The sequence below is a fragment of the Pygoscelis adeliae genome, unplaced genomic scaffold (assembly GCF_000699105.1).
Source record: "Pygoscelis adeliae isolate BGI_AS28 unplaced genomic scaffold, ASM69910v1 Scaffold106, whole genome shotgun sequence".
Taxonomy (NCBI): Eukaryota; Metazoa; Chordata; class Aves; order Sphenisciformes; family Spheniscidae; genus Pygoscelis; species Pygoscelis adeliae.
The window spans coordinates 1,169,762-1,193,597 of record NW_008824939.1 but is presented as its reverse complement, the minus strand read 5'-3'; the positions used below and the strand labels follow the sequence as shown (position 1 = coordinate 1,193,597).

At 37.5% G+C, this 23,836-nt stretch overlaps 1 protein-coding gene across 1 annotated transcript in view; it reads left to right on the top strand.

Annotated features, from left to right (window-relative positions):
• The window catches only part of KCNH7 (potassium voltage-gated channel, subfamily H (eag-related), member 7), a 245,497-nt gene extending 221,661 nt beyond the window's left edge, over nucleotides 1-23,836 (top strand). The window contains exons 13-16 of the mRNA XM_009325389.1: nucleotides 12,365-12,616; nucleotides 17,659-17,827; nucleotides 21,162-21,354; nucleotides 22,745-23,836. Of these exons, the coding sequence (XP_009323664.1) occupies nucleotides 12,365-12,616; nucleotides 17,659-17,827; nucleotides 21,162-21,354; nucleotides 22,745-23,011 (881 nt within the window). The 3' untranslated portion in view covers nucleotides 23,012-23,836. The remainder of the gene's footprint in view (nucleotides 1-12,364; nucleotides 12,617-17,658; nucleotides 17,828-21,161; nucleotides 21,355-22,744) is intronic.

The window sequence follows — 23,836 nt, the reverse complement described above, 5'->3', positions numbered from 1 at the left end:
ACTTTAAACGTACATAGCAGGTATAATGCTCGATGAAGAAAGACTTTAATCCAGAGTGTGGCTACTCAGAACAATGACATTGCCATTCGATCAAAGAAGCGTCTTTAGGGCAGGAAGCCAAGACTGACAACAAATCTGTCAGGAAAATGTCCCCATGAAATATTCAATCTGCTCTTCACAAAGAATCTGTTGACAGAGGCGCTTTGCCTGAATAACCTTCACATTTCTTAGGAGAAAACATATGCTGCCACCTAGACAAGATGGAAGTGATATTTCATGTTGTGCCTGCTGCAGAATTACAAATAGGCTCCTCAGGTGTCAATGTGGTACCAAGACCCTTAGGCTTTTATGGTTCTTGCCCAGTAGATTACACTGAACATCCACTTGGAGGCATTTATTTGCATTACTTTCAAAAGAATATAATTTCCCACAGTTTTGTCTTTGAAAAAAAAAACTTGCACCATTGGGGAACAAGAGACAATGACTGTAATGTCAGGTAATGACTGTATAGTATCTGGTAATGACTGTAGAGTGTATGGTAATGTCTGAGTTAGACGGAAGTGCAATACATTGGAATTCCACCTGAGGAGAAGATGCAATCATAAGAGTCCTTTGCCGAGAACTGAGTATACTTTTGGCCCATTGGCTTACTGCCCCTCTCTGGTCCCTGTTCAGATTCTCTATATGTTGCCATAGCTGCAGCAGACACCTCGTAGTCATAGACCTTCAATGTCACTTTTTTGTGGCCCATCCTGCATCCTGTATGAGGTTGTAGAGTACTAGAGGTTACTACTGGCTTGTAAAGTAATATTCTATTGATTTCAACACTTTACATATAGGAGGGAGTGGCATCATATTTTGATCCAGCATAGTTAGTCTATAATGATAAATATTTGGGGATGATCCTGCAGAGTGCCTCAGAAGAACTGGAGTAGAAAAGGCAGAGTTCCTGAACACACAGCTGGCAAATGCATTTCTGGTCACAGTATTCTTACAGATAAAAAATGTGTGTTGTATGATGACTTTTAACAATCATATTTTGATTTCAGAACTACACTTTGAAGAGGATAGAGACACCCAGCATTCTCACTTTTATATTTTGATATTTTACATCTCACTAAATTCTTATTGATTTGTAATTGGGGGGGCGGGTTGCTCATGAAATTGCCTTTCTGCTGGCATTCTTTACTTTCAGCTGTTGACCTACTAGCGTATTATGCAGCTTGACACTGTATTGTTTCCATCTTTAGTGTGATCATCAGCGATTTTCTCCCTTTTAGAGTGCTAAAAATGGGATTCTGTTATCTCAGCCTTTATTTAGTTCATGCTAGTCTGATTTGGACCTTGTTGCTATGGTAACTCTTCCTGCACGAGTTTTATCAGGGGTTAAACAAAATCAACACAGATCTCTGTTATGCATCTGCAGTTAGTACCACTACTTTTCTAATTCCACGCAAGACCTTCTCGCTCCACCTATACATATTTCCACCATTTCTTACCTGTGTCAGCAAAAGTTGATCTTAGCTAGTATATTGGGCTCTGCCATAATGTGATTTTAAAGGGTACAAGGCTGCTTGAGGGACCAGCTTGTTCCCTGGTTTCCAGAAAGGACTGCAATACCACAGGAGGTCCCATGCAAAAATTAACACTTAGACTACATAGCAGCTTATTCTTGCTCCCACCCAAAAGAAATTCATTGCAGGTCTTTCAGAATAATGGATGATATTCCTTGCACAGGTGCAGGTGCAGCCTTAGCCAGTTGCCATAGATGCTTGACAGTCAGCCAAGAAACTCGCTCCATGACAGCTTAAAATAAGCAGTATTCCTGCCTGGCAGTTCCAAACAAAGCTCTCAGCTGGGTTGGCAAGTTAGTCTCCTGCTGCAAACTGAGGGACAATGAGCTGCTCCATCTACATTCGGTTGTCTCTTTTAGCACTGCAGAATACAACCCTTTCTTGCCCATTTCTCATTTTCCTCTAGCAGTTCTGGGCGAGTTAGCTAATTTCGAGGGAAATACATAGGGGCAAGAAATTTCTTTCGCTCTGCTACTTCTGAGTGCAGATCTATTATCCCATGCTGAATGGGGCATCACTAGAGTTGGTTAGATCAATATGAAATACAAACATACAGGTGAAAAATGCAAAAGTTATAGGCAGAGTGTAAGTAAGCTCACTGAGAGCTTGAAAACTTGAGGCTTTGAAAAGAATTTTCTGGAGTTCAAGCATTATTACTTTTGCTAGCATCTTGTTTAACTTTCTGTTAATGTTAGCTCTAAAATCTTAACCTTCTTGGGACTGTTCCAGTCTTCAGTTATTCTCATTAAAAGATATTCTTTGCATTTAACTTTAACTCATGTAACCCTTAGCTGAAGGCTATCAAAATTCTGGACCTGTTCTGGGCACTCATACATAATTTTCTTGAAGCCCTAGAAGCAATCAGGTATGTCGTTGTTTAACCCCAGCCAGCACCTAAGCATCACACAGCCGCTCACTGACTCCCCCCTGGGTGGGATGGGGGAGAGAATCAGGTGTTCAGCCATCTCATCTCCAGGAAGGCAGGACTCCATCACACGTTACTGTTACTTGGGAAGACAAACGCCATCACTCCAAACATCCCCCCTTCCTTCTTCTTCCTCCAGCTTTATATGCTGAGCATGATGTCACATGGTGTGGAATATCCCTTTGGTCAGTTGGGGTCAGCTGTCCCAGCTGTGTACCCTCCCAACTTCTTGTGCACACCCCGCATACTCGCTGGTGGGGTGGGGTGAGAAGCAGAAAAGGCCTTGACTCTGTGTAAGCACTGCTCAGCAGTAACAAAAACATCCCTCTATTATCAACACTGTTTTACACACAAATCCAAAACATAGCCCCATACTAGCTTCTGCGAAGAAAATTAACTCTATCCCAGCCAAAACCAGCGCAAGGTATGAAATCCTTTCCAAGGAGAAAGCTGATTTTGGGCTAAAACTGCACTTGTTACATAGCCAAATCATAGCCGCCCTTTGTTCTTTTGACAGGGCATATAAAATCTTTCCATCATATCCAGGGTAATTAAAATACTGGCTAAATAAACCAGCATGGACATACTAACTGGGAACACAATGAAGACCTCGCTGAAACAAATCCTTATTCCGGATTTTTAGCTGTGATCCAAAAACAAGAACATCATTCCACAGACTCTAGCTGAGAGGATGGTAAGAACTCCAATGGAGTTATACTGTTAAATTAGTAACCAGCGATTCAGGTTGCTGGCGATACTTAATCTTTAATCTTGTCAGCTGGCCCAGGGAACTCTTAACAAGGAATTTTATTTCTATGGATGTGATTTTAAGAGGCCACAAAAGAAAGTTCTTACAAAATCTTGTTACATAATTATTGCAGGCACTTGCCCATGTTGACACAGACTGTAACAATCAAGAGGGATATAAAATGCATTTTGCAGTGATTCATTTTTAACATATTGTTAACTAAGTAAACGTATTTAGTACTTAATTTTAATTTGAAGAGTTATGCTTCTGGACCAGACTTTTCCAAAAGTATCTACTGATCTATTCTCAAAGTAAGCACAGAAGCCAGAGCTCTAATAAACTTCTAATTGAATCTTGATTAGTACAGCTACCTTAAGTTTGCAGTGCTTGTAGGTACTAACCAGGCTAAGAAGCCAAGCCGTATTAATATAGCTTTATTACACAAGGTATCCAGAGGCCATGGCTGGCAATATAGAAGACAAGGGAATCTTTCAGGAGCTGATTCTCCTGCCTAAAAGTATGAGGTGAAGCAGTACCGGGAGAACGGGGAAACACTCCCCTGCCCCTGCTCTCTCCCATTCTTGCCCCCTTCCCCCAGCTTATTTATTTAAATGCTTACTTTACGAATAGATGACTCAGCCAAGCGCTATGCTGTGTCCCCAGCAAGAAAGTAGGGTAAGAATCTGGACAAAAATTGAAGCTCTTACTTAACTGTGTTAAACTATTTGTATTATGCTGATGAAGTTCGCTTGGGCTTAATTAGAAAAGAGTTTCTAATATTCAGCCAGAGTGTTAGGTGGTTAAATGACCAGGAAACAACTAATATCTTGGCAGGCAGCATATGGCTTGAAACAAGACCTCATGTCCCCAAAATCTTAGGTTCAGCATGAAACCCCTAACAAAAAGTATACGGTCATCAGAGAGCCCATCACTGCAGTTTTCCATCTGCTCCTGTTATTGTTATTGCTCTTACCACAGTGCCTAGAAGCCACCTCAGGGAGCTTCCACAGAAGAGTCTTGTTTCCAGGAGTTGCTCCCAGAAAGGCTATTTCCAGAGGCCAGATCTGATCGAAATGTTGTATGCAGTCACACATACCCATAGCCACCTTTGAAAAAAAAAGTAATAATAGTACTACAGTGAAAGCTGAATTCCTTATAAAAGAGAATTCTAAACTTGATAGGAGAGCTGCTTTGGCCTTGGCTCTGAATCCCTTCTGAGGTGCATGTTTATACTTCGTTTCCAATTTTTTAAGTACAGTATTATTTCCTGAAGTATAAATCAAGAACTGTCCTTCCATTATTATCTGATTAGCATTAAAGTTGATACAAAGCCAGACAGAGCAAAGAAAATTCAGAGATAAGGCTGTCACTCCGTCCCTAACTTACCTCATTCTACTAAAAATGGCATAAAAGAATAAATGAAGGATTGCATACTCATTTCAACCTTTAAATTCTTGGCTTTTTTAAATGTGTCTCAAATTCAGTTATCCAAAACTAGCTCCTTTCTTAGTCCATTTTAAAAAAGGAACATGGATCCTTATGGAAAAGTTACCCAGTCTTTAGATCAGGATGGTGGGGGGATGTTTCGGTATCTTCTGCTGGCTTTTTATTTCCAGAACCATCCAAACCTTCATAGCTCAGAGAGGAAACTCAGCAAAGGACATACTAACTTGCCAAACTCTCACAAGCAGCACTGAGACAGAGTAATAATTCATACAGCTCTCTCCAGTACAGTTCATTTCCTCCACCACCACTATCCAACCTACTGGAACCTTACAGCAAAATACCGATGGAATTTTGCTAGTTTGTATCTTTAGGTTCCCCAGTGAAGACTTAGGAGTTCCCAAATTATGAATGAAATTGGAATTAAAGGAATCTTCTATCATTAAAAACAGTCACAGAAAAATAAGAACTTTAAACCTTAAGAACGTTACTACTGAGAGGAGAAAATGTTTTAACTTTCCTAAAATACCACCAGTAACCTACTTTTCCTAGGAATAGGAATCTTCCTGCATCAGTTTCTAGACATACATCCTTTTTCCTTAGTGTTAGTCAAGTACCACACACATATCTGACAGTACATTTTGTAAGTAGGGGGTCCTAAAGATATGTGGGAAATTTGAAGGGAAATATAATAAGTAGAAGTGAAGAAGAAGGAGGAAAACAAATGTGTGCTGAAGAATATAAGGATTTCCTCACCCCAGGTTTCAGGAGCCATTGTAAGTCTTTGGCATTGTTTCAAATTTTGAGGTCTGCCAGGTCTACAGACATCTACTGTACCAAGGTGCTGAACAAGGACTTATAGATACACAAATCCATGTGCCTGGTGGAACTAGATAAATTCTTTCTACCAGCTTAAGAAATGTCTCACGAAATGTAGGTGCACCTTTAAGAACTCTTGTCTCTGCCATGTTCCGAAACTGACCAAGCTTTGATATAAATGTATCTGTTTCAAAAAATTATTTTTAAGCCAAAAAATCTCTGATAGAAAGAATCTATTTTCACTTGTTCTTTGTTTCACCTAAGTTCTGCTGGATATTAGGCTGTAGAAGGGCATAACTGTATATGATGTTCACAGAAGGAAAAATTGTAGTAATGTAGCCAGCCCTCATCTTATCATAAAAAACTGGCACTGTTGCTAAATTGAATTATTAATGAATATGTGATGACTTCAGGGTTCATTACATTGTTCTTTTTTATTTCTAAAATTTATAATCCTGTGGTCCTCAAATGTGAAGAAATATCTTTATCATTGAGTAGGCACTGTGTGCTTAATACTTCCTCTAATTATAACTAAAAAGCTGCAAATGTAACTTTCCACTTTTAAAAGTGAATTCTAGTGCAACTAACCATCAGAATACTACGTGATTGTTTAGATTAACAGAAGCAAATAAAGTGTATGTGAAAGGCAGCCTTTATGATAATGTTCTCACTGTCTTAAGTGTTATTACTGTATGTGATATATAAATAGTTTTCCTGTTCAGAGACCCTTGCTATACAAAGTGCACTGCAGATTTTAACAGTACAGTTTGTTTTCAGAGCTTTAGGACCAACTACTTCTCCTGACCATAACGATTTCTATTTTTTTCAGCTGAGATCATTTGGAAAATATTTAGATCTGAACTTCTCAGGCTATCTAATAGACATTTTGCACAGCGTTCAAACTACTTTTCTTTTTTCATGCACACTAAATTTGTGATTTTTCCATACAGTTTTCATGCATTAAAACCCATCCAAAAAATAGGTAATTTTTCTAGTACTAATAACTAGACGTTCTGTTAACTTGAACAGTGCTATAACTATTAATGGTGTTTTACCAAGGAGCAATACCTCTAGAGATACTAGTTTATGATTTCGTATCACTTCAAGTTATTAGTTATAAGGACTTTATGATTAAACTTTCCTTAAAAGTTTTTGCTTTTTTCTGTACTATTTTGTCCTCAGGGATGTATTGGTAATGTGCAGATGTTGGAGCAAGCTATGCTTTCAGCAGGCACTCAAAAATGTTTATGAAGGCAGCACTTCTCAGTTTCCCTGATCACCAGTCATGACCTGAGATGATCAGGACGGCAATAGAAGACTGTCCTGACAACGGACAAATTTCTCTTCAGCTGAAAAATGATAAAGTGCTTTGTTCAAGTTGCTCATCTTCTGGAATGGACTTTCAGATGACCTTTCCCGGGACATGTTCCTTGTCAGGACATGAGTTGAGGCTGGTTTTGACAAACATCCAGATGTCACGATATGCAGCATCAGGACTCTGAGGCTGAGTGTAGGCCAAGTTGATTCTGAGAGACAAGAGCTCAAGCACTAAAATTCAAGATTTATAAATGTCTTAGGTTTGTTTAAGTGAATTCAGGGTAAGTTTTAGTACTTTCTGATGTTTGTGAAGGGTTAAATATCTCTATAGACAAGGCCAAAATCAGTTTTCAGCCAAATTTTCCAGTAGCAAAGGTGGAGTAGCTCTCATTTCAAATGTTGCATACAAAATGAAGTCCAGAATTTTATCTATTGCTTGCCATGCATTTGTAAAGATTGCAGGGATCATGTCCTTCTCCCATTAGAAAATAAATCCACTAAAGTTATTCATACTGTTTCTTGTAAGACTGTTTGCAAATCAATACACTTTTCTCTCTAAAGATTTTAAATTCACTAAAATTAAGCAATAAAGAGTTAATAGAACTTGTGAATTAAAAATCCATTCTGAAGTCTGTCATTGGAAGGTCCTGTATGAACGTAATTTTCAAGTAAAAATATTAATTGCAGATTGGGTTAAGAGACCTAATCTGAAAGACCCAGGTCAAAGAAAGGATGGCAATGGGAACAAAACTCTCAGACATCTTGCATGTGAATTTCATTGTTATAATAATATATCTTAAAGGAATACAAATTAACTTTTATCTTTTATTCTTAGATACATGAAAAATATGGCAAAAAGTTATATCTTCACCACAGCAACAGTTATCTACTGAACGACCAGATGCTGGGTTGCTTTTCATTTTCATGTTCACAAGCAGTCAGCTTCCTCCTTTTTGATATTCTTCCATTACCTAGTCTATCAGAAGGCACTCAGTTATATTTAGCAATGTACTCCATACCAGTCACATTCAACCAAGTATGAAACAAACAGCAAGGAAGAAGAATTATGAGCATTTTAATTAGCAGTTTAATAACCCTAAAGTCCCTGATTGGCATTCTATAGTTTAGCCTGCATACAACTTGAGTAGACTTCTCTGGAATCACCCCTCATTATATATTGGTCCTGCTCCACAGCACCTGTAATTTTTGATATTACATAAATATTATGTATGGATTATATTGTTCTTACACCACTAATTGAAAAGCAGTGATTGCAGGAATTAGGATTACCATATTACCTGACTGATTTTACGCTGCTCCCCATCTATATGGTGGAAAACATAGGCATGGTTTGAACATCAGTGTTCAAATTATGCATCAACAGCTTTTGATTTTTTGATGTCTTTGAGATTTTGCACTTTTTCAACCCTGTTTGTGGTATTGTATTTAACATACTATCTGAAATGCTTGGTCACTGACTTTTCATTCCAAATATTTGTTGCCCATGGTGCATGGGTGGGCACATAAGGCATTTTTCTGCTCTCTGAAAGGTAACTGACATTTTAAAATTAAAGAACAGATAACAAATAGTTGTGATGGCTAGCAAATATTTTGTTCATGTGTAGGAAAGACAGATTGACCATCACAGGAATGTTTGTGAATATCACATAAGAGAGACATAATAACAGTTGAACCAAAATTCTTGCTGGGAATCTGAAGATCTGCAGACCTTTTGAGCAATCAGCCATCCCTCCTTCCAAGTCACAGTCTGCGTTTCTCCTTACCAAGGGACATACTTGGTGTAGCGTAAAATAATATGGTAGTTTTTTTCAAAGGAAAAGGAAGATGTCACATCTGCTGAACAGATTTATAGTTATGCAGATCATGTTAATGATAAGATTATCTGTTTTATGGTTTGGGATATAAATTGCTTTCTGTGGGGGTAAGGAAGTCATTCACCTCATTTCCTGCACAAAATTGAATTTGTCGAGGCATATTATGGGACTTTTTATTGGATGGCTGAAAATGGGAGTAAAAATTTGCCACCTTCTGAAACACTAGGCTACATAGCTAGCCTGATTAAGTATGACAAATTCCAGTTAATGAAATTACAGTAATATTAAACAATGCTGCTCCACATGTAATATATTACTGACACTTTCACCAATATTGTTTGCAGCAGAGTAATACGTTAAGAGAAAATATGTCTAGATCATGCAGACTGCCACTGTCTGAATAATGCAAAACTTCAATACTACAGGCTGACTATGGCACACAAAAAAAACCTTGTTTGATCTCTGGTAACCATCCCACCAACCTGGATTTTATGCCAGTATTTCTGTGAGTCTTTGTCATAGGTGTATTTCATTACCCTCATGACAACTTCGTTCCTTCCCTTCCTTTGCCAGTGCAAGTGCAAAAAGCAGGGCAAAAACCTTCTGACAATTACCATGAAGATTTTGGAATTTCCAGACAGCAAATGTCAGAGGACATTGCCTGTAAACTTGGCAGGCACCCAAAATGTATAACAGGCTAAAACGAGTCCCATAAAAAGTGTAAATTATGTTTGTGCATGTTTGGTAAAGCACAAAGTTACAAAATAATCATCTTCAGCAAAACATAGTTTCTAGCAATCAGAATTAGAGAGTGAAACTTATCTTACTGGAAAAGGAAGGAGGAAGTACTAGGATGAGGGGGGGTGGTTAATGATAACATTTATTTTGGAAACAAAAGAGAAAAGAAAAGAGAAAACTTTTGAAACCTGGAGTCTGTATGATAGAAAGTGAACTTATCCATACATACGCATACACAGATAGAAAACTCTTCTCTTCTGGAAAATTCATTCCAAACCAATGACTGGATTTCATTAGAAAAGGAAGGAAAAATTGGAGAAATTCACACTCTGAATAAAGCACTACCTAGATATTATTTGTAACATATTTCCACTGAGCTACAGAGGCACTGCAAGCTGTTGAACTGCGGTACAGAGCTTGCACCATCATCAGGTCCTGATGAGCCAAATAAAAAATGCAGTTTCCATTTTAATTCCTACTCTAGGTGCAGAGTATCACAGGATTATTCTCCAGACAGAAGAATCTTTAGCATTAAATAAGAGTCTTTTAAAAGGAAAACAAATTTTGACTCTTTGAATGTAGCCAGATGGCTAGTAGATAAAGCAACAGCAGTAAAGCCAAAGATGCATATTTTGAAATAGATCAGCTGATGAACAAATCTTCCCTGATTTCAGTGTAGGTGGGACCCTACATTCAACAGATCTCAACTTTCCTTCTAATGTCACTGAGTTCATTATACCTGGACAGCATTTGGAAAAGAATATGTTCTGTTGTTCTGATATGGATGGAGACTAAATGCAGGGATATCGATTGAATTACCCTGGTTTTACATCAGTGTAATTGTTTGCGGGATCTGGCTTCTTGTTTCTAGGTATTTTAGTATTCCACAAATATGACAGATAAGACAGTCTGCTATACTTCAGCTGCTATACAATTTTTTTCATTAGTCTCAATGACCACCTCTTAAAACTAGTCCACTGATTGATTTGTATTCCACAGGGTGCTCATCACAGCTACCGTTAGTGCACAAAATCCCATGCACATAAAAAATTACCCTAAAAAATGGCAATTTCAAGCTTTCATTAGAAGGTCTTTTTCACAGGTTGAAGTCATTCAAGCAGTAAGTAATTAAGACAATTTACTGTAGCGTGTCTGTATGTATTTCACCATATATTCCCACAAGAAAAGCCATGGTAGACACCTACATCAGAATTTTCTTATGAAGCTTTCTTTTGGTTTGGTATTATTTTGGAGATGGTATTGTAGAGAACGTGGTACTTGACTCTCCAGTCTGAGCATCCCCCAAGAACATTACACTGCCAGTCCATTTGCATTTGTGTTGATGCCTTCACAGTATCACAGTTTCACCAGTATTACTTATAGCTAGTAATCCTGCTTAACAGAAGCCAAATAAAGTCACTTCAGTCCAGGGCTGTGTTAATTGCCCTTGGAGACTCTAGAGGGTGCAGTTATAGGAGGCCTGCTTTGGTACTGGTTTCATTTTGTTCACCATTACCTGCCCTCACTGCTTACAGATGTCCGGACTCCTGCAGAGTGCTCTGTACAGATATTGCATTCTCTTTATGTGCAGATAAAGAGGATTTGATAAGGCCACACTTTCATTTCCTTATAGTGACCAGAAAACAGAGAAGAAACCTAGGGAATATACTAAATGTTGTATTAACCACTGCTATAGGCTGTAAAGACTACAGACATTCCAGAGCTATGTTGATTAGTAATTAGCACAAAGCAGATGGGAAATCATGCTGTCTCCCCAGGAAGTTAATGCAGACTAGTTACAGTATTTATATGTTGTTGAGACTACCCTGCTAAAATGTGTTTTAAATAAGTAGCAGGACTGGAATTATCTTGACATTTCAGTTAAAAATAGGTAAGACCAAATATTGAATTGGAAATTAGCTTCAAGTTTATGCTGAAAAGAGATCAGGAGTTCTCCATATTCATAAATGATCGTTCTTGGGTTTAAATCCTATTTAATTTTTACAATGTGTTTTTAAAGGCATCTGCTTTGAATCTAGTTTTATTTGCCACTTCTTAAGAGCACTGAATCTGCTGTTCCTCACTACAGACCTTGAATGTGATTAATGAAAGATTCTTTCTCAACTTGATTTGGTACTCTGCTACCATATATATCACAGCATGTTGTGCACTTTTCTTATTCAAAAGATTGGATGTTCAGAGAATTGTAATTAATCCTAAAGGCTAAGGAATCTGGCCTGCTTTGGAAAGTTGTTTTGAGATGATCCCACAAAGACAGACAAGGAACTCCCTTCTTTTTGTACCAATAGGGTTTCTCTCTACCATATCAATCCTTAATATAGGTTTGACGGTAGTGAGCATGGAGAAATATGCTCTCTGTTTAGGTGGGCCCAGACATTTTGAGGTTGAGTGGTTGATTAATACATTTGCCTTTTCTGGGAAAAGAATAATCTGCAAAGATGCTCTTATGTGGGCATAACTTAAATGGGTAGTTCTGCTACTGAGTCTGACATCCATGACTATTAGCCTGTCAAGACTGTGAGAAATGCCCAAAACCATGAGAAATTGGAAGAGGGAATGAAATAATTAATTTTTAAAAACCTTGGAATATAAGGCTTTCTCAAATCTCATCCTCACAGAAAAACCGTGAGTAAACAGGAGGGCTGTGTTGGATAAAACCTTTGCTGTTTTGATATAAGTCACTTTTTGCATCATGAGTTATGGTTTAGGGACTATGAATCCTTACTACATACACGCAAATGCCTTCCAGGACTTCAAAAGAGATACAAATCTCCTCTGATAGAGGAATCAAATTTATTCTAATAGGCAGTGACCTTCCTAACTGTGACCTTCCTCACTGATACAATAATCATCTCCATCCTCAGACTAGAATAAAATAGAACACAATTTCATGAATTGCATATTATTGTTCACAATTCTTTCGATTTAACAGATTATTTCAAAGAGAATGATCAGAGTGATCCTGAACCCTCAGGGGACACCACCAGATACTATCAATCTATTAAGAAACACTTCGAGGAGAAAAAAAGTGGGTCATCATCTTTTGTGTCCTCCATTGAAGATGAGCAAAAGCCCCTGTTCTCTGGGATAGCTGATTATCCATCTGTAACAGAGAAAACCACAGAGGTGGACTTTGAAGAAATGGTTCATGCCACAGAAGAAATTCTTATTGACAAAAGAAGCAATTCTTGCAAAGGTAATCTAGCTGATGCTATTTTTTAAATTTGGAGTAGACATCTTTTTTAGTCTAATTATCAAAAATCATTTCCTGAATGGTTCTATTGATTCTTTACATAATATTTACTTTTGCGTTTCCTGAAAGGTTAACAAGAAAAATATTTTAGATCAAAAATTATTATTTCTCAAGAGGATTAATGTAGCTTAATACACTGGCTGTGGGACTGGATTACAGAACCTCCAAAAGGCTATTCCAGGCTTTGTTAATAAATTATCTTGTAACTGAACTTCCTTAGGAAATTCATTTAAACAAACTCTTTAAAATTGCCAACTTGTACTGGACTTCATTGAGTGCCCATGGATGAAAACTGCACTCAAAGCAGTAAAGAATCCCTCAAAGGGTGTTTGATATGCCAGGGTTTGGCAACAGGAAAAAATCCTAGATAATGAGAGCTAGATAAACCTAGTGATGGTTGCACATGCACAAAAAAAAATATATTTTCAGGTAGCTAGTTTCATTCTCTGTATTGACAAGGCACAACTAAAATTAAGTGAAAAAAAAAATCACAATAGCTTGAAAGAATGCTATCCCATTTTGCTGCACATGTTGGTTAAAAGACACCCAGCCCAAATCCTGACTTCCATAAGTAAAACACAAGAACAAAGATTTGGCCTTTTGTATATGACAAATGATCAAAAACTATTAAGAAATCTCAGTTAATTTTACATAGAGTTAAATCACATAATTAAAATTACATCTAATATACTAAAATATTAATTTTCTCAGTGATGTGAAGGGAAATTAATGAAAAGACCCGGATACAATTTAAATATTGCTGAAAGTTCATTTGTAATTGTTTCGGTCTGAAGGGAAGAATTACATATTTACTGTTTAATACTGTTTTCCCCAGCAGTTTGTTTCCATTGAGGCAATTTGACCATTTAACCATCATTCAATAAACTTTAGGCTTTTAGGCTATAATTTTAAACAATCCTAATGATTAATCAGGCCGAGCAATGTATTTTTTACATTTCAATGGTATGAATATGTGAAGTCTGGTCTCCTCAGGTTAGTACTATATAAATCTGCACCACATAAACTTGTTGCATACATACTGCAATTTGAAAGCTTACCTTTCCCCTACCAATAGCCAGAAATGTGTCCTTGCAGCTATAGCAACGTTTTCCAAGGCAACCTATTGCAGATTTTATTTGAGCTAAATTTAGCATGTCTAAAGGTTACATATTTTGATTAAGACCACATTCTTTTTTCCACTTTGTGATCTAGCACTTCTGGTAATGTGCGTGAAAGATCATTACCTTCCTTGTAATTTCCATAAAAACTTCAAGGTCAATAAAATAAGATCAGCTTTGATTGATACATGTTTTAAACTAAATTCTTACTCCTGCTGTTAATTAGAGATTGATTATAACTTACCATAATAGTAGTTATAAACATAACGAAATTTTGAAATAAACTCTGCTTGTATGTATGTATGTTTATAATCCTCATAAATTATGGTACTTTATAAATCTTGAATACTTGTATAAAGCTGCCGCAGTTCATTATCACTGTGACTGATGATATTTAATTATCTTTAGTTTTGTTTTAAGCTTTGGTTATTACTGTCAATGAATGGAGTATGTTAATAATGTATTGGATAATGTGGGCAGAAACTGCATAAAGTTCTCTCTCATAATCCTAAAATGCAACTCTTAATTTTAAAACACATGGCTCTTTTGAGAAGACCTGATAATTTTTCTGTAGCTGGTAATCTATATATTGCAGAAAAATGCTATTTTCTATTTTCAGTTGGTCGTTATTTGGACTGTAAGACTGATTCTTGAATTGTTCAAGTGAACCAAGTTATACATTTATTTATTTAGTTCTCAGTCTAGGATTCTTCAAGCCCTGGAAGACCATAGCTGGTTATAAAGTTGTAACTGCTGTTGGGCTTTTCTGGGGTTACTCACGTATGTGGAAGTACCTAAAAAGTTGCTTAGAACAGTACAATACCGTATCTTATAGTGTATTAACTTGCTTATAGTGTATGAACTTATTTTATGATTTGAGTGCCAATTCATTTGCTTTGTCACAAATTAAATGTTTATTGTAATAGTCTAAAAATACATATTCTGGGACCAAAACCAGCTGTGATTTCCCTGGGATAATCCACGACATTGAAAAATATGTGATTTTGTTGAATGATTTATTGTGTAAAATAACAAACAACTTGGTTTTTACAGGACATTAAAAAGCAGTAAAATGTATGGCCTGTATTTTTAGTTTCTACTCCTGAAATTCACTGCTTAAAAGTAAGTCCACTGGATTTACAACATCCATTGCACCCACAACCACAGTTTAAAATTTTGCCCCTGAATTTGTCAGTCTGCTCCTTTCACTTTGCTGAGAGCTTTCCAGCTTCCTTGGACACTGCAAATTGTGGCATGTGTGCCTGCTAAAACCAAATTACATGCTTCTCTGACACTGTTTTCCTCTTTCCTTCTGTTGGCTCATGTGGCTGAGAAGCTGAACAGGTTTCTGTGTAGCCAAGATGAAATCTCTTTCCCCTTCCTTCTGTTCAGTGCATAAAATCAGTTATAGGTCATGTCACATGAAATTCAAACACTCTCTACAACTCCAGAACACCTTCTACCACCTGCTAACCAAAGATCAGATAATGCAGTAAGCACCTTTCTCTGATAAAAAAGAGAAGAAAGTCTCCTCCTCCACTTGGAGTCATGTAGTGAGAGCTCCCCTTCCTGGCTAAATCTACTTGAAATACTAAATCTGAACAGGAATTTCTTTTTTTTTTTTTTTTCATTTCTTTACTTAGAGCGACACTGCTCAAAGATGTGTTTGAAGAGGATTAGCTAATAGCATTTGGACAAACCTCTCACATGTCACCCACACTGTATTTTTTTCTCTTTTCTTTGAAACATGGCTCTGGCTGCTATGGTTGCTTAGAAAAATTTCACAAGTGTGAAATGAATATGTAACCTATGCTGAGTTATCAGCATGCAGTGCCAAGAGAAGTGTTAGGAGAAGCTCTGAGCAAACCATTCAGGGACTACTGGGGGATGTGGGATTGAAATCCAACTGCTCATACAACAGAGGCTGACGCTTTATAAGCAGTCAAGGATTTTGTCCAGCTGTATGTTGAAGCAGCAGCCTGAGAGCAGTAAGAACTTTCAATATATTCTGTAACTTCATGTAGTTAAATAATTACAAATACAACCCTAATGGGAGTTGTACTGAACAGGTGTTAAAGTTTTAACAGCCTCTTTTATCACAGCAGAGGAGAATCTGAGTGGTACTGAGCAGTTTTTAACTGTCTGTGTGACAACAGATTCACTCAAAGTAACGAAGGCTTGAGGCAGGGGGGGTAGGTGTAGAAAAAGCACTGTTCGTCCTAAATATGTCACCTGTAGTCTCTGCAAAGCTCACAGCAAGATCTTCATTCTGTATCAGATAGGGGTATGTGCAACTAATATATCCCATGATAAATGATTTGTAACCTTTCACCAGCTTGGTGAACAGGAGAAACAGCCTAGAGCCAGGAATGTAAACTAGTTAATAAATGCACAGAGGTGTAAATTAAGCAAATTGAAAGAGGAAGGAGAAATAGCTCAAACCAGAAATCCAAGCAAAAGGAAGGAATGCCCCTGAGTACTGTTTGGATGGTAAGGTGCAGTGTTTGATCACAGAGATCCAAGAATTGGGAGGGACAAGAGGGATGGAATTTGGGCACAGCAGGTACAGGGTGGGGCCTGGAGTAGTCATCATCTTTTTTTTTACAAAGGGCTGGAGATAAATAAATAAATATAAATGAATCATATAAAGAGTATGTTTTTATATACTTTATATATTGTATATACTATATATTGTATATATATTGTATATACAGTATATAAGAATTAGAAGGGGAACTAAATTCAGCTAGCTAGCTGAAACTCTGAAGTAAGATCATAATTATGCAATTCGGCCTTTTTTAGCTTAAAATAAATTTATTTTCTCTATCTTAATCCAAAGTTTTACCTGTAGTTCAAACAGGAAAAAAGAAAAAAAAATTATCATTTACTGTGAAGCTTTGTTTAATTTTAAAGTGATCTCTGACTGACCCAGCAATGCTGAATATTTCATTCTTTTAGGATTCACAAATTATTAAACAAAATGAACTGGCACCTTTCACCCCACAGTACTGTAAGAGTCTCTGAGATATGCTTTACACTACGATGTAAGGGTTGGGTTGGAGACTAGTGATGCTAAAAGCTACATCAATGAAAATCAATTTCCTTTTTGAAAATAATAACCAGTATCCCTTTGCAAGCAGTATGAGCTGCATTAAATGGCCTCTGTCTCGGGAAAAACATAGTACACTTCGCCAACCTTGTTAGGACAATCAGTGTTACAATTATTGGTAAGAAAGGCAGCTGGCTGAGATCTGGCAACTTTCTTTAGAGGGGGCGTTCCAATGCACTGTAATGCATGCCCAGTGCTGTAAATGCAATGCAGCAAGTCATCCTTTTACACCAAAAAGCTAAACAGTAAATACACTTCAATACCACATTCAAGGGCAAGAGAAGAGGTTTTAGCCAGGTCTCCGAAACACACAAAGACGTTCAAGCACATCATTTAATGCACTTAGGTTAGAACAAATATTTCTAATTTCAATCAACAACAAATCGCTAAAAAAAAACAACCTTGAAAAAATTGGGGCTAGATTGGTAAAATAATAGAAAGAAAACTAAAGAAATAGTAGGCATTCAGTGGCAGAACTCTGATGATGCTGACTAGGCAAAGCTGCTTGTTTATCTACAGCTTCAAAATGTTAGTATATTGCTATTGTTATGTTAGAATTTTATAATTTTTGGATGTGACCACTTTTGTCTTTCCTTAAATAGTAAGGACCAGAGAGTTGTTCAGGCAGTGTGCCAGCATACCAATTTGACTTTCAAGGTTTTGAGAGACACTAGTAAGTGGGATGCTTGAGGGGTACCAACCCCTCTCTGACAGTATGTATATGAAACTATACTTTTATGTTGTTTGTTTTTCATCAGATACCACTGATAAAAGAGACTGGGAGCAGGAGAACATCCAGGAGTACCAGGACTCCCCAATTCAGTCAGCATTACCCCATGTTACATGGGGCACCTGTGAAACTGAAAGTGACTTTATATATGGGGAAGTGGAGAATCGATTAGATTTACTTCAAGAACAACTCAACAGGTAAAAACAGAGATATGACCAAAAAAAAAGATATGTGTGAAAGTACATAATACAAGTGATATTAATGACACTACAGGAGGAATGAATTTGCACAGGAAGTTTCCAAAAGCATTCAGATCTTCAGAAGCTCAAAAGTACAAAAATACGCCTGATGGGAGTATCACTTTATTGTCTATAGGTATTCTGTGGAGCCTAAATATCACCTAAGTTCAGTCTTCCAGATTCCTGGAAAAACTTATTCTGGGAATGCTGAGTACAGAATTTTTGATTCATTGCCAGAATATTCATGTCACTTACCTCTAGATACTCACATTAACTACTCTGAATTGCCTTGCAGAAGAGCCTCTCTCCTCGACTGACTGTTTAGGAGACCAACTTTTTAACGAAGAAGCTGTAGTGAGGCACCTAAACTTGTTAAATTTAAATCTTGCCTCACCTAGAATGCTGTTCCCTTAACAGTGATTCCTAGATATTTACATGTCCCCAAAATGACAGTTTTCTGTATCTTCAGTATCTGAAGTACTTTTTCTTTCCTGGAGACCCAAAGTAAACCAGCTGCCTTGTTTAAAAAAGACAAATTCCCTTTTTGATGCATTAACTTATTTTGCAACTGTGTCTATAATAAGACAGACATGGGAGTACGCCAAGGCAAAATACTTATACCTGTTACAACAGAAAACAGAGGCTTTCTTTGTCAGAATCCATTATTACCTTTGGTTAGTAACATGTCTCTTCCCTCTCTCTTTTGCTCTCTGATATACTACTCTGCTGCCAGCTAAGCAGCATGGCTTATAGCATCTTAAAAACATGGTTACTGAATTTTGATCCATCCTACACTATAATTTACCATGTCATTTCATTTAATTTTAAATTGCCCTATGCTCAGGTCTGTGGCTTTTTTACTATTTTCGTTCTGCAATTCCACTACTTTCAATATTTTTCCATGACAAATACTGTGACACGCACTCAGCCCTAATTATACTTTAGTAGCTCTTCATTGGCATTCTGTGCTGTATATTTTAGTAATCAGTTTAAAGCCAGGTTAACTGCATGTTGCTTCCTTCATCTACCATAAGCCAATAAAACCATAGTATTTTTCATTTCTGAATACTACATAGTACATTAAAAAGACATTTTTAACATATAAGCCTAAATTGCCGTAACTTATAATTGCAGTAAAGTCAAGTAATCTAAGTAACTGTAAATGTCACATAACTAACAGTTGCATGTTCCCCATCAACAGTGTGTAGTCTTTTGGTTACATTTCTTTTCCTGAAATCTTAAGCTCTTGAAACTGAAGTTCTAGCTCAAATTTACCCATAGTTTTATTAAATTCTTATGCAAGTTCTCAGTATTTTTTTGAGTGAGAAAATATCATTATTGCTGATAAACTAAGATTTAAATTGTTATGGATTTTATTAAGTCATTTTATTCTTTAACTCTTCTAATGTTTTTAAAGCTTTTCATGCTTTCAGGATTTTGGGCCTCGCTGAGTATTCTATGAGTGTAAAAGACAGTATTCTATCCTGCTTATGTCAGATCTGACCTGCTGGACTCAAAAACAGGGTCACTTCTTCCTGGCCTTTTCCATGCCAAGTTAGAGGCTTGGCATAACACTCAAATTATTAAATGGATATAGAAGGCTGGAAAGCCATTGCATGAGGAATATGTTCCTAGAGCTAGCTCTGTTTCTCCTCTTTAAGCAATTGGAATTTCATGGAGGCTGTAGGCCAAGCATCTAAGGTTCTCCTGTTTGTTCATCCTTGGGTGGCATGACATGGACTTGTTCTAAATTTTGGAGAAAGGAGGGAGAAGTTACATATGCAGTGATGATGAATAAAGACTACCAGAGGTACTCTTTGATTTGAAGTACCAGGAAACTCCCATCAAGTTCTAAAAAAGTAAGGAGGGAGCAATTTTAGAGTTAATGCAAAGCCAAAGACAATTGTTGATGCAAGTCCTCCAATGCTAAATCCCTTTTATCCACTGAGATGTTAAGGCCCAGGTTTAGCCGATGGAAGCTCTCTGGATGGTGGCATGCTGCTGCTGCTGCAGTATTTTCCCCTGTGGCATCAGCACCATGCTTGTATGAGATCAGCAAATTTGTAAGTAGCAAAGAACCCAAGGGAGCTGAACGAGAGGGCGAGTAGGGCATGATTGACTGTAACATCCGGGTTTGGGCCTTTCTTTATGAGAGCTGATGCCACAGAACCAGCTTCTCCCGATAAAGGAAGAAACAGCATCCTAAATATCCTTTGGTCATACCTTTCAGATTAATTTCATAGATGCTTTTATAAATAAATGACACAGGCAATGGACAACTCCAACATGATAAAAAATAATATCAAACAGTGAAGGACCTGGTGAAAGCAAAAATCTGTCAGCACAGGATCGGTTCTGCTGCTGTAGGGAGTCCAAGTAGTAACATTCACAACATTAAAGGCTGCTGACAAAGATTTGTTGACTCTGTCAGAAGATGAGTTGCAATACAGGAGGCTGTGTATCTGTACTACAGTTTGTCACATAGCATGTTCTGCAGCCTTCCAGCAGCTGGGGGGGCACCATAGGCATTACCTATTGCTGAGTTTGTCGTGGATCTTGGCAAGACCATTTGAAAATCATTTCAGTGCTATGGAATTGTAAGTATGAACAACATAAGCAGCTCAAGTGTTTCAGCAGTCATATACAAATTTATGAAAAGGGAAAAAAAGACAAAAAAGCTACTAAATTTGTACATCAGAAATGTTGACATTAAGTCTGAGGCCTGAATAAGTCTGAATAGATTTTCACAGTAAGGAAACTTGGGCTGGTTTTTTTAATGAACTTGAAAGCATCTTTCATTTTCTAACTGTGGAAAAACACAAATGTGGTTTTTTTGCTTTTTTCAGTGCATTGTATTAGCATTGGGAATGTCAGAATTAATTGTCAGATGCATCAGAAATAGCATCCCATCTTCAGCCAGTACAAATCAATTTAGTTACAATGAAGAGAGTACATTTATTACGGTCAATTTCAGCCAAAGACCTGGTCCCATGTTACTTTTTGTTGCAAACGTAAGGGACAGTAATGAACTCATTCTTAATGTAGCAAAAAGGATCGGAGACAAGCATGCAACAAGATATGTTCTGCAAAGGAAAGGGAGAGACAGCAAGCTTTGGAAGGGCTCAGTACTCCCTCTTCTGTTCTTTCCTATTTAAGACATGGTCATGTCATAACAAGCAACAGCTTGCTTTATTAACAAGCTGCAGGTCCCTCTTGAATGCATCTGTAATCAGTACGTTAAAATATACCTATTCCTGACCATGAGTTGACTGATTTTGTGTTACTTCTTTAGGCTTGAATCCCAAATGACTGCTGATATCCAAACCATCCTGCAGCTTCTGCAAAGGCAGTCAACGCTCATTCCACCTGCCTATAGCATGGTGACTGTAGGTGCAGAGTATCAACAGTCAGCAATCCGGGTGATACAAAAGCTTCAGCCTGCAGCATCAATTAAAACAGACAGAAGTTTCAGTCCTTCATCTCAGGTGTGTACATGTCCAATGAGATCAAAAGAGGTTTGCTAATCTTTTTAGCTTATGATGGAAGAAATGCATACCAATCTAGGTGCTTGTTCACTAGTTTAAGGAATGTGAAATTATTATTTTGACCTAGCACCTCCACAGTGGACTTGGACACCATAGTTTCAGCGGCCACATTTTCTGTGAGGGTTGTAGAGATCCATAAAAAATCTTATAATCGGACTGATTTACTTAGTTATCACGCTCTTCGCAAAAGTTAGCAGAAATGACAAATACTAGACATGGGGGTAAACCACAAACACTTTCCAAGCATCAGACCTGCCTGCATGGGTGCTTCTGCCACAGATCCCATTCGTGAAGTCCTGAGAAGCACCATGACTATGTTTTCCTCAAGGTACAGGCCAGACAAGTCTAGCTGGTGGAACATGATGGGTATACAGATATGGAAATAGGTAGGGCTAAAGCCATTCTTAGTCCAGTCCCTTGCTACTGCTGGAAATATGAACATACAGAGCTGTGACATACCTGCGTTTCCCAATACATGTTTTCCACCCCACTTCTGTTCAGGAAAAATTTGATGATTTTCCAAATTTGTTTGGGATTTCTGGAGTTTAACAGCTGGGGCAGAGATGTGGCATATTATTTCCAAACAGGCTTCTGCATGTCTAGAAATCCCAAATCAGTCATGTAGCGTACGATTAGTAAATCCAGCATGCTTGGCTGTGTCAGATTCCTTGTGCGTATGCTGAAACACACATGAGCACAGTAAGTCCAACACATCCAGAAGGCATCTGTTCGCATGCATAAAGATTATCAGGGCAGCAAATGCACAGCAGTAGTTTTCAGAAGTGTAAACCCACCGTGCATATATCTGCACAAAACACATACACATATCTCTGTCTGAACAGAAATATGGCCACCCTCTGCAAACATCAGCAGGCGCACTTCACACTTCACACAAATTCCAAGTTTAAAAGTGAAGGAGAACTGCGTGCTGAGACTGGAATCCAAATGGTTATAATATTCAGAATGATGCAATTCCAGAGTCATGTTCTGAAACAAAACTGCCAATTCAAGAATGTTGAAATCCGTACTCTTAGATTGAGTCTCAAGAATATTCAGTCCTTCAGAAAGGGCTATTCCTATGCGTATCTCGATGGCATATGAGCAAGTCTGAGGCAGGGACAAGATATCCAGGCTTCTACAATTAATCAACGGAATTGCATTCAATTACATTAAATCAAATGCAGTACCATGTAAAAATACTTCAGTACACGGCTTCATTTTCAAACATGGTTTTCCAGCAACCATCTGAATGTGCTAATTTTGAGCAGAACAAGAGCCTGGAAGAGACCGATTTAATTATTACCATCTTGTTTCTTCTCCTTCCTTCCAGTGTCCTGAATTTCTAGACCTTGAAAAATCGAAACTTAAATCCAAAGAATCCCTCTCAAGTGGAGTGCATCTTAACACAGCCTCAGAAGACAACCTGGCTTCTTTTTTAAATGAAGAACGTGACCAGTCTGTAGAGTGTCCCCCGCAGCATTGTAAAACTTATCTCCAGCCAATTAGGCACCCTTCCTTGCCAGAATCTTCACTAAGCACTGCAGGAATCTTGGGTCTTCATAGGCATGTTTCTGATCCTGGTCTTCCTGGGAAATAATACTTTTATACTACTACTTCACATAAAGTTGTAAGTGCTTTTAATGGCTGTTTTTTCCTTTTTTTTGTATTTAAATCCTCTATACTTGACTCAGGGGCTACAAGGAATATACCGTTATATGCAAAAGTACTGTATATTTTCCTAAATCTGAAGCTTGTAAGGTAAAGTTGAGCAGTTCTGATGTAAATATATATATATATACACACACACACTAACTGTATGTTCCAAATGTAAAACTGCCAGCATTCTCAAGGCACCTTATATTTTTATTTTTTTTAAATAACATGCATGTTCTAAAATTACAGTTTACGTTGCATGGAGATTACCATTTACTGCTGTCATGGAAATAGTATTTTATTGTGGATATGTCGTCAGAGCAAATAGGAGACCAATAACAATAATTCATATAGAAAAAACTCCTACTCGACCAAGCTAAAGTTCAACCAAAATCTTCTTCTAGCTCACTTCTGAAAATTGATTTATCTTTCTTGTAGTGAGCTTTTTACAATACACCACAGTGATTCTGAATCTAGAGAGAGAATAAGGTAACCGAGTCTTCTGAGTTTGAAACTCTTAGGACAGAGAAACCAGCCTCCTTCCAAACCAGTCGAAGTAGGGCAGTGTTTTAACAGACGGGAAAACCCTGCCACATGCTGGGAAGTTTCACCATAGGTCGCATCCACAAAACTGCATTAATTGAACAATTTGTTTCCAGTACTTTTCTTTAAAAAAAAAAATTACATCATAGAAATTAGCTGTCATGAGCAGGCAGGTACTCTTCATCTGTCACACAAACATAATCAAATGCAATAAATCTAATTTCTA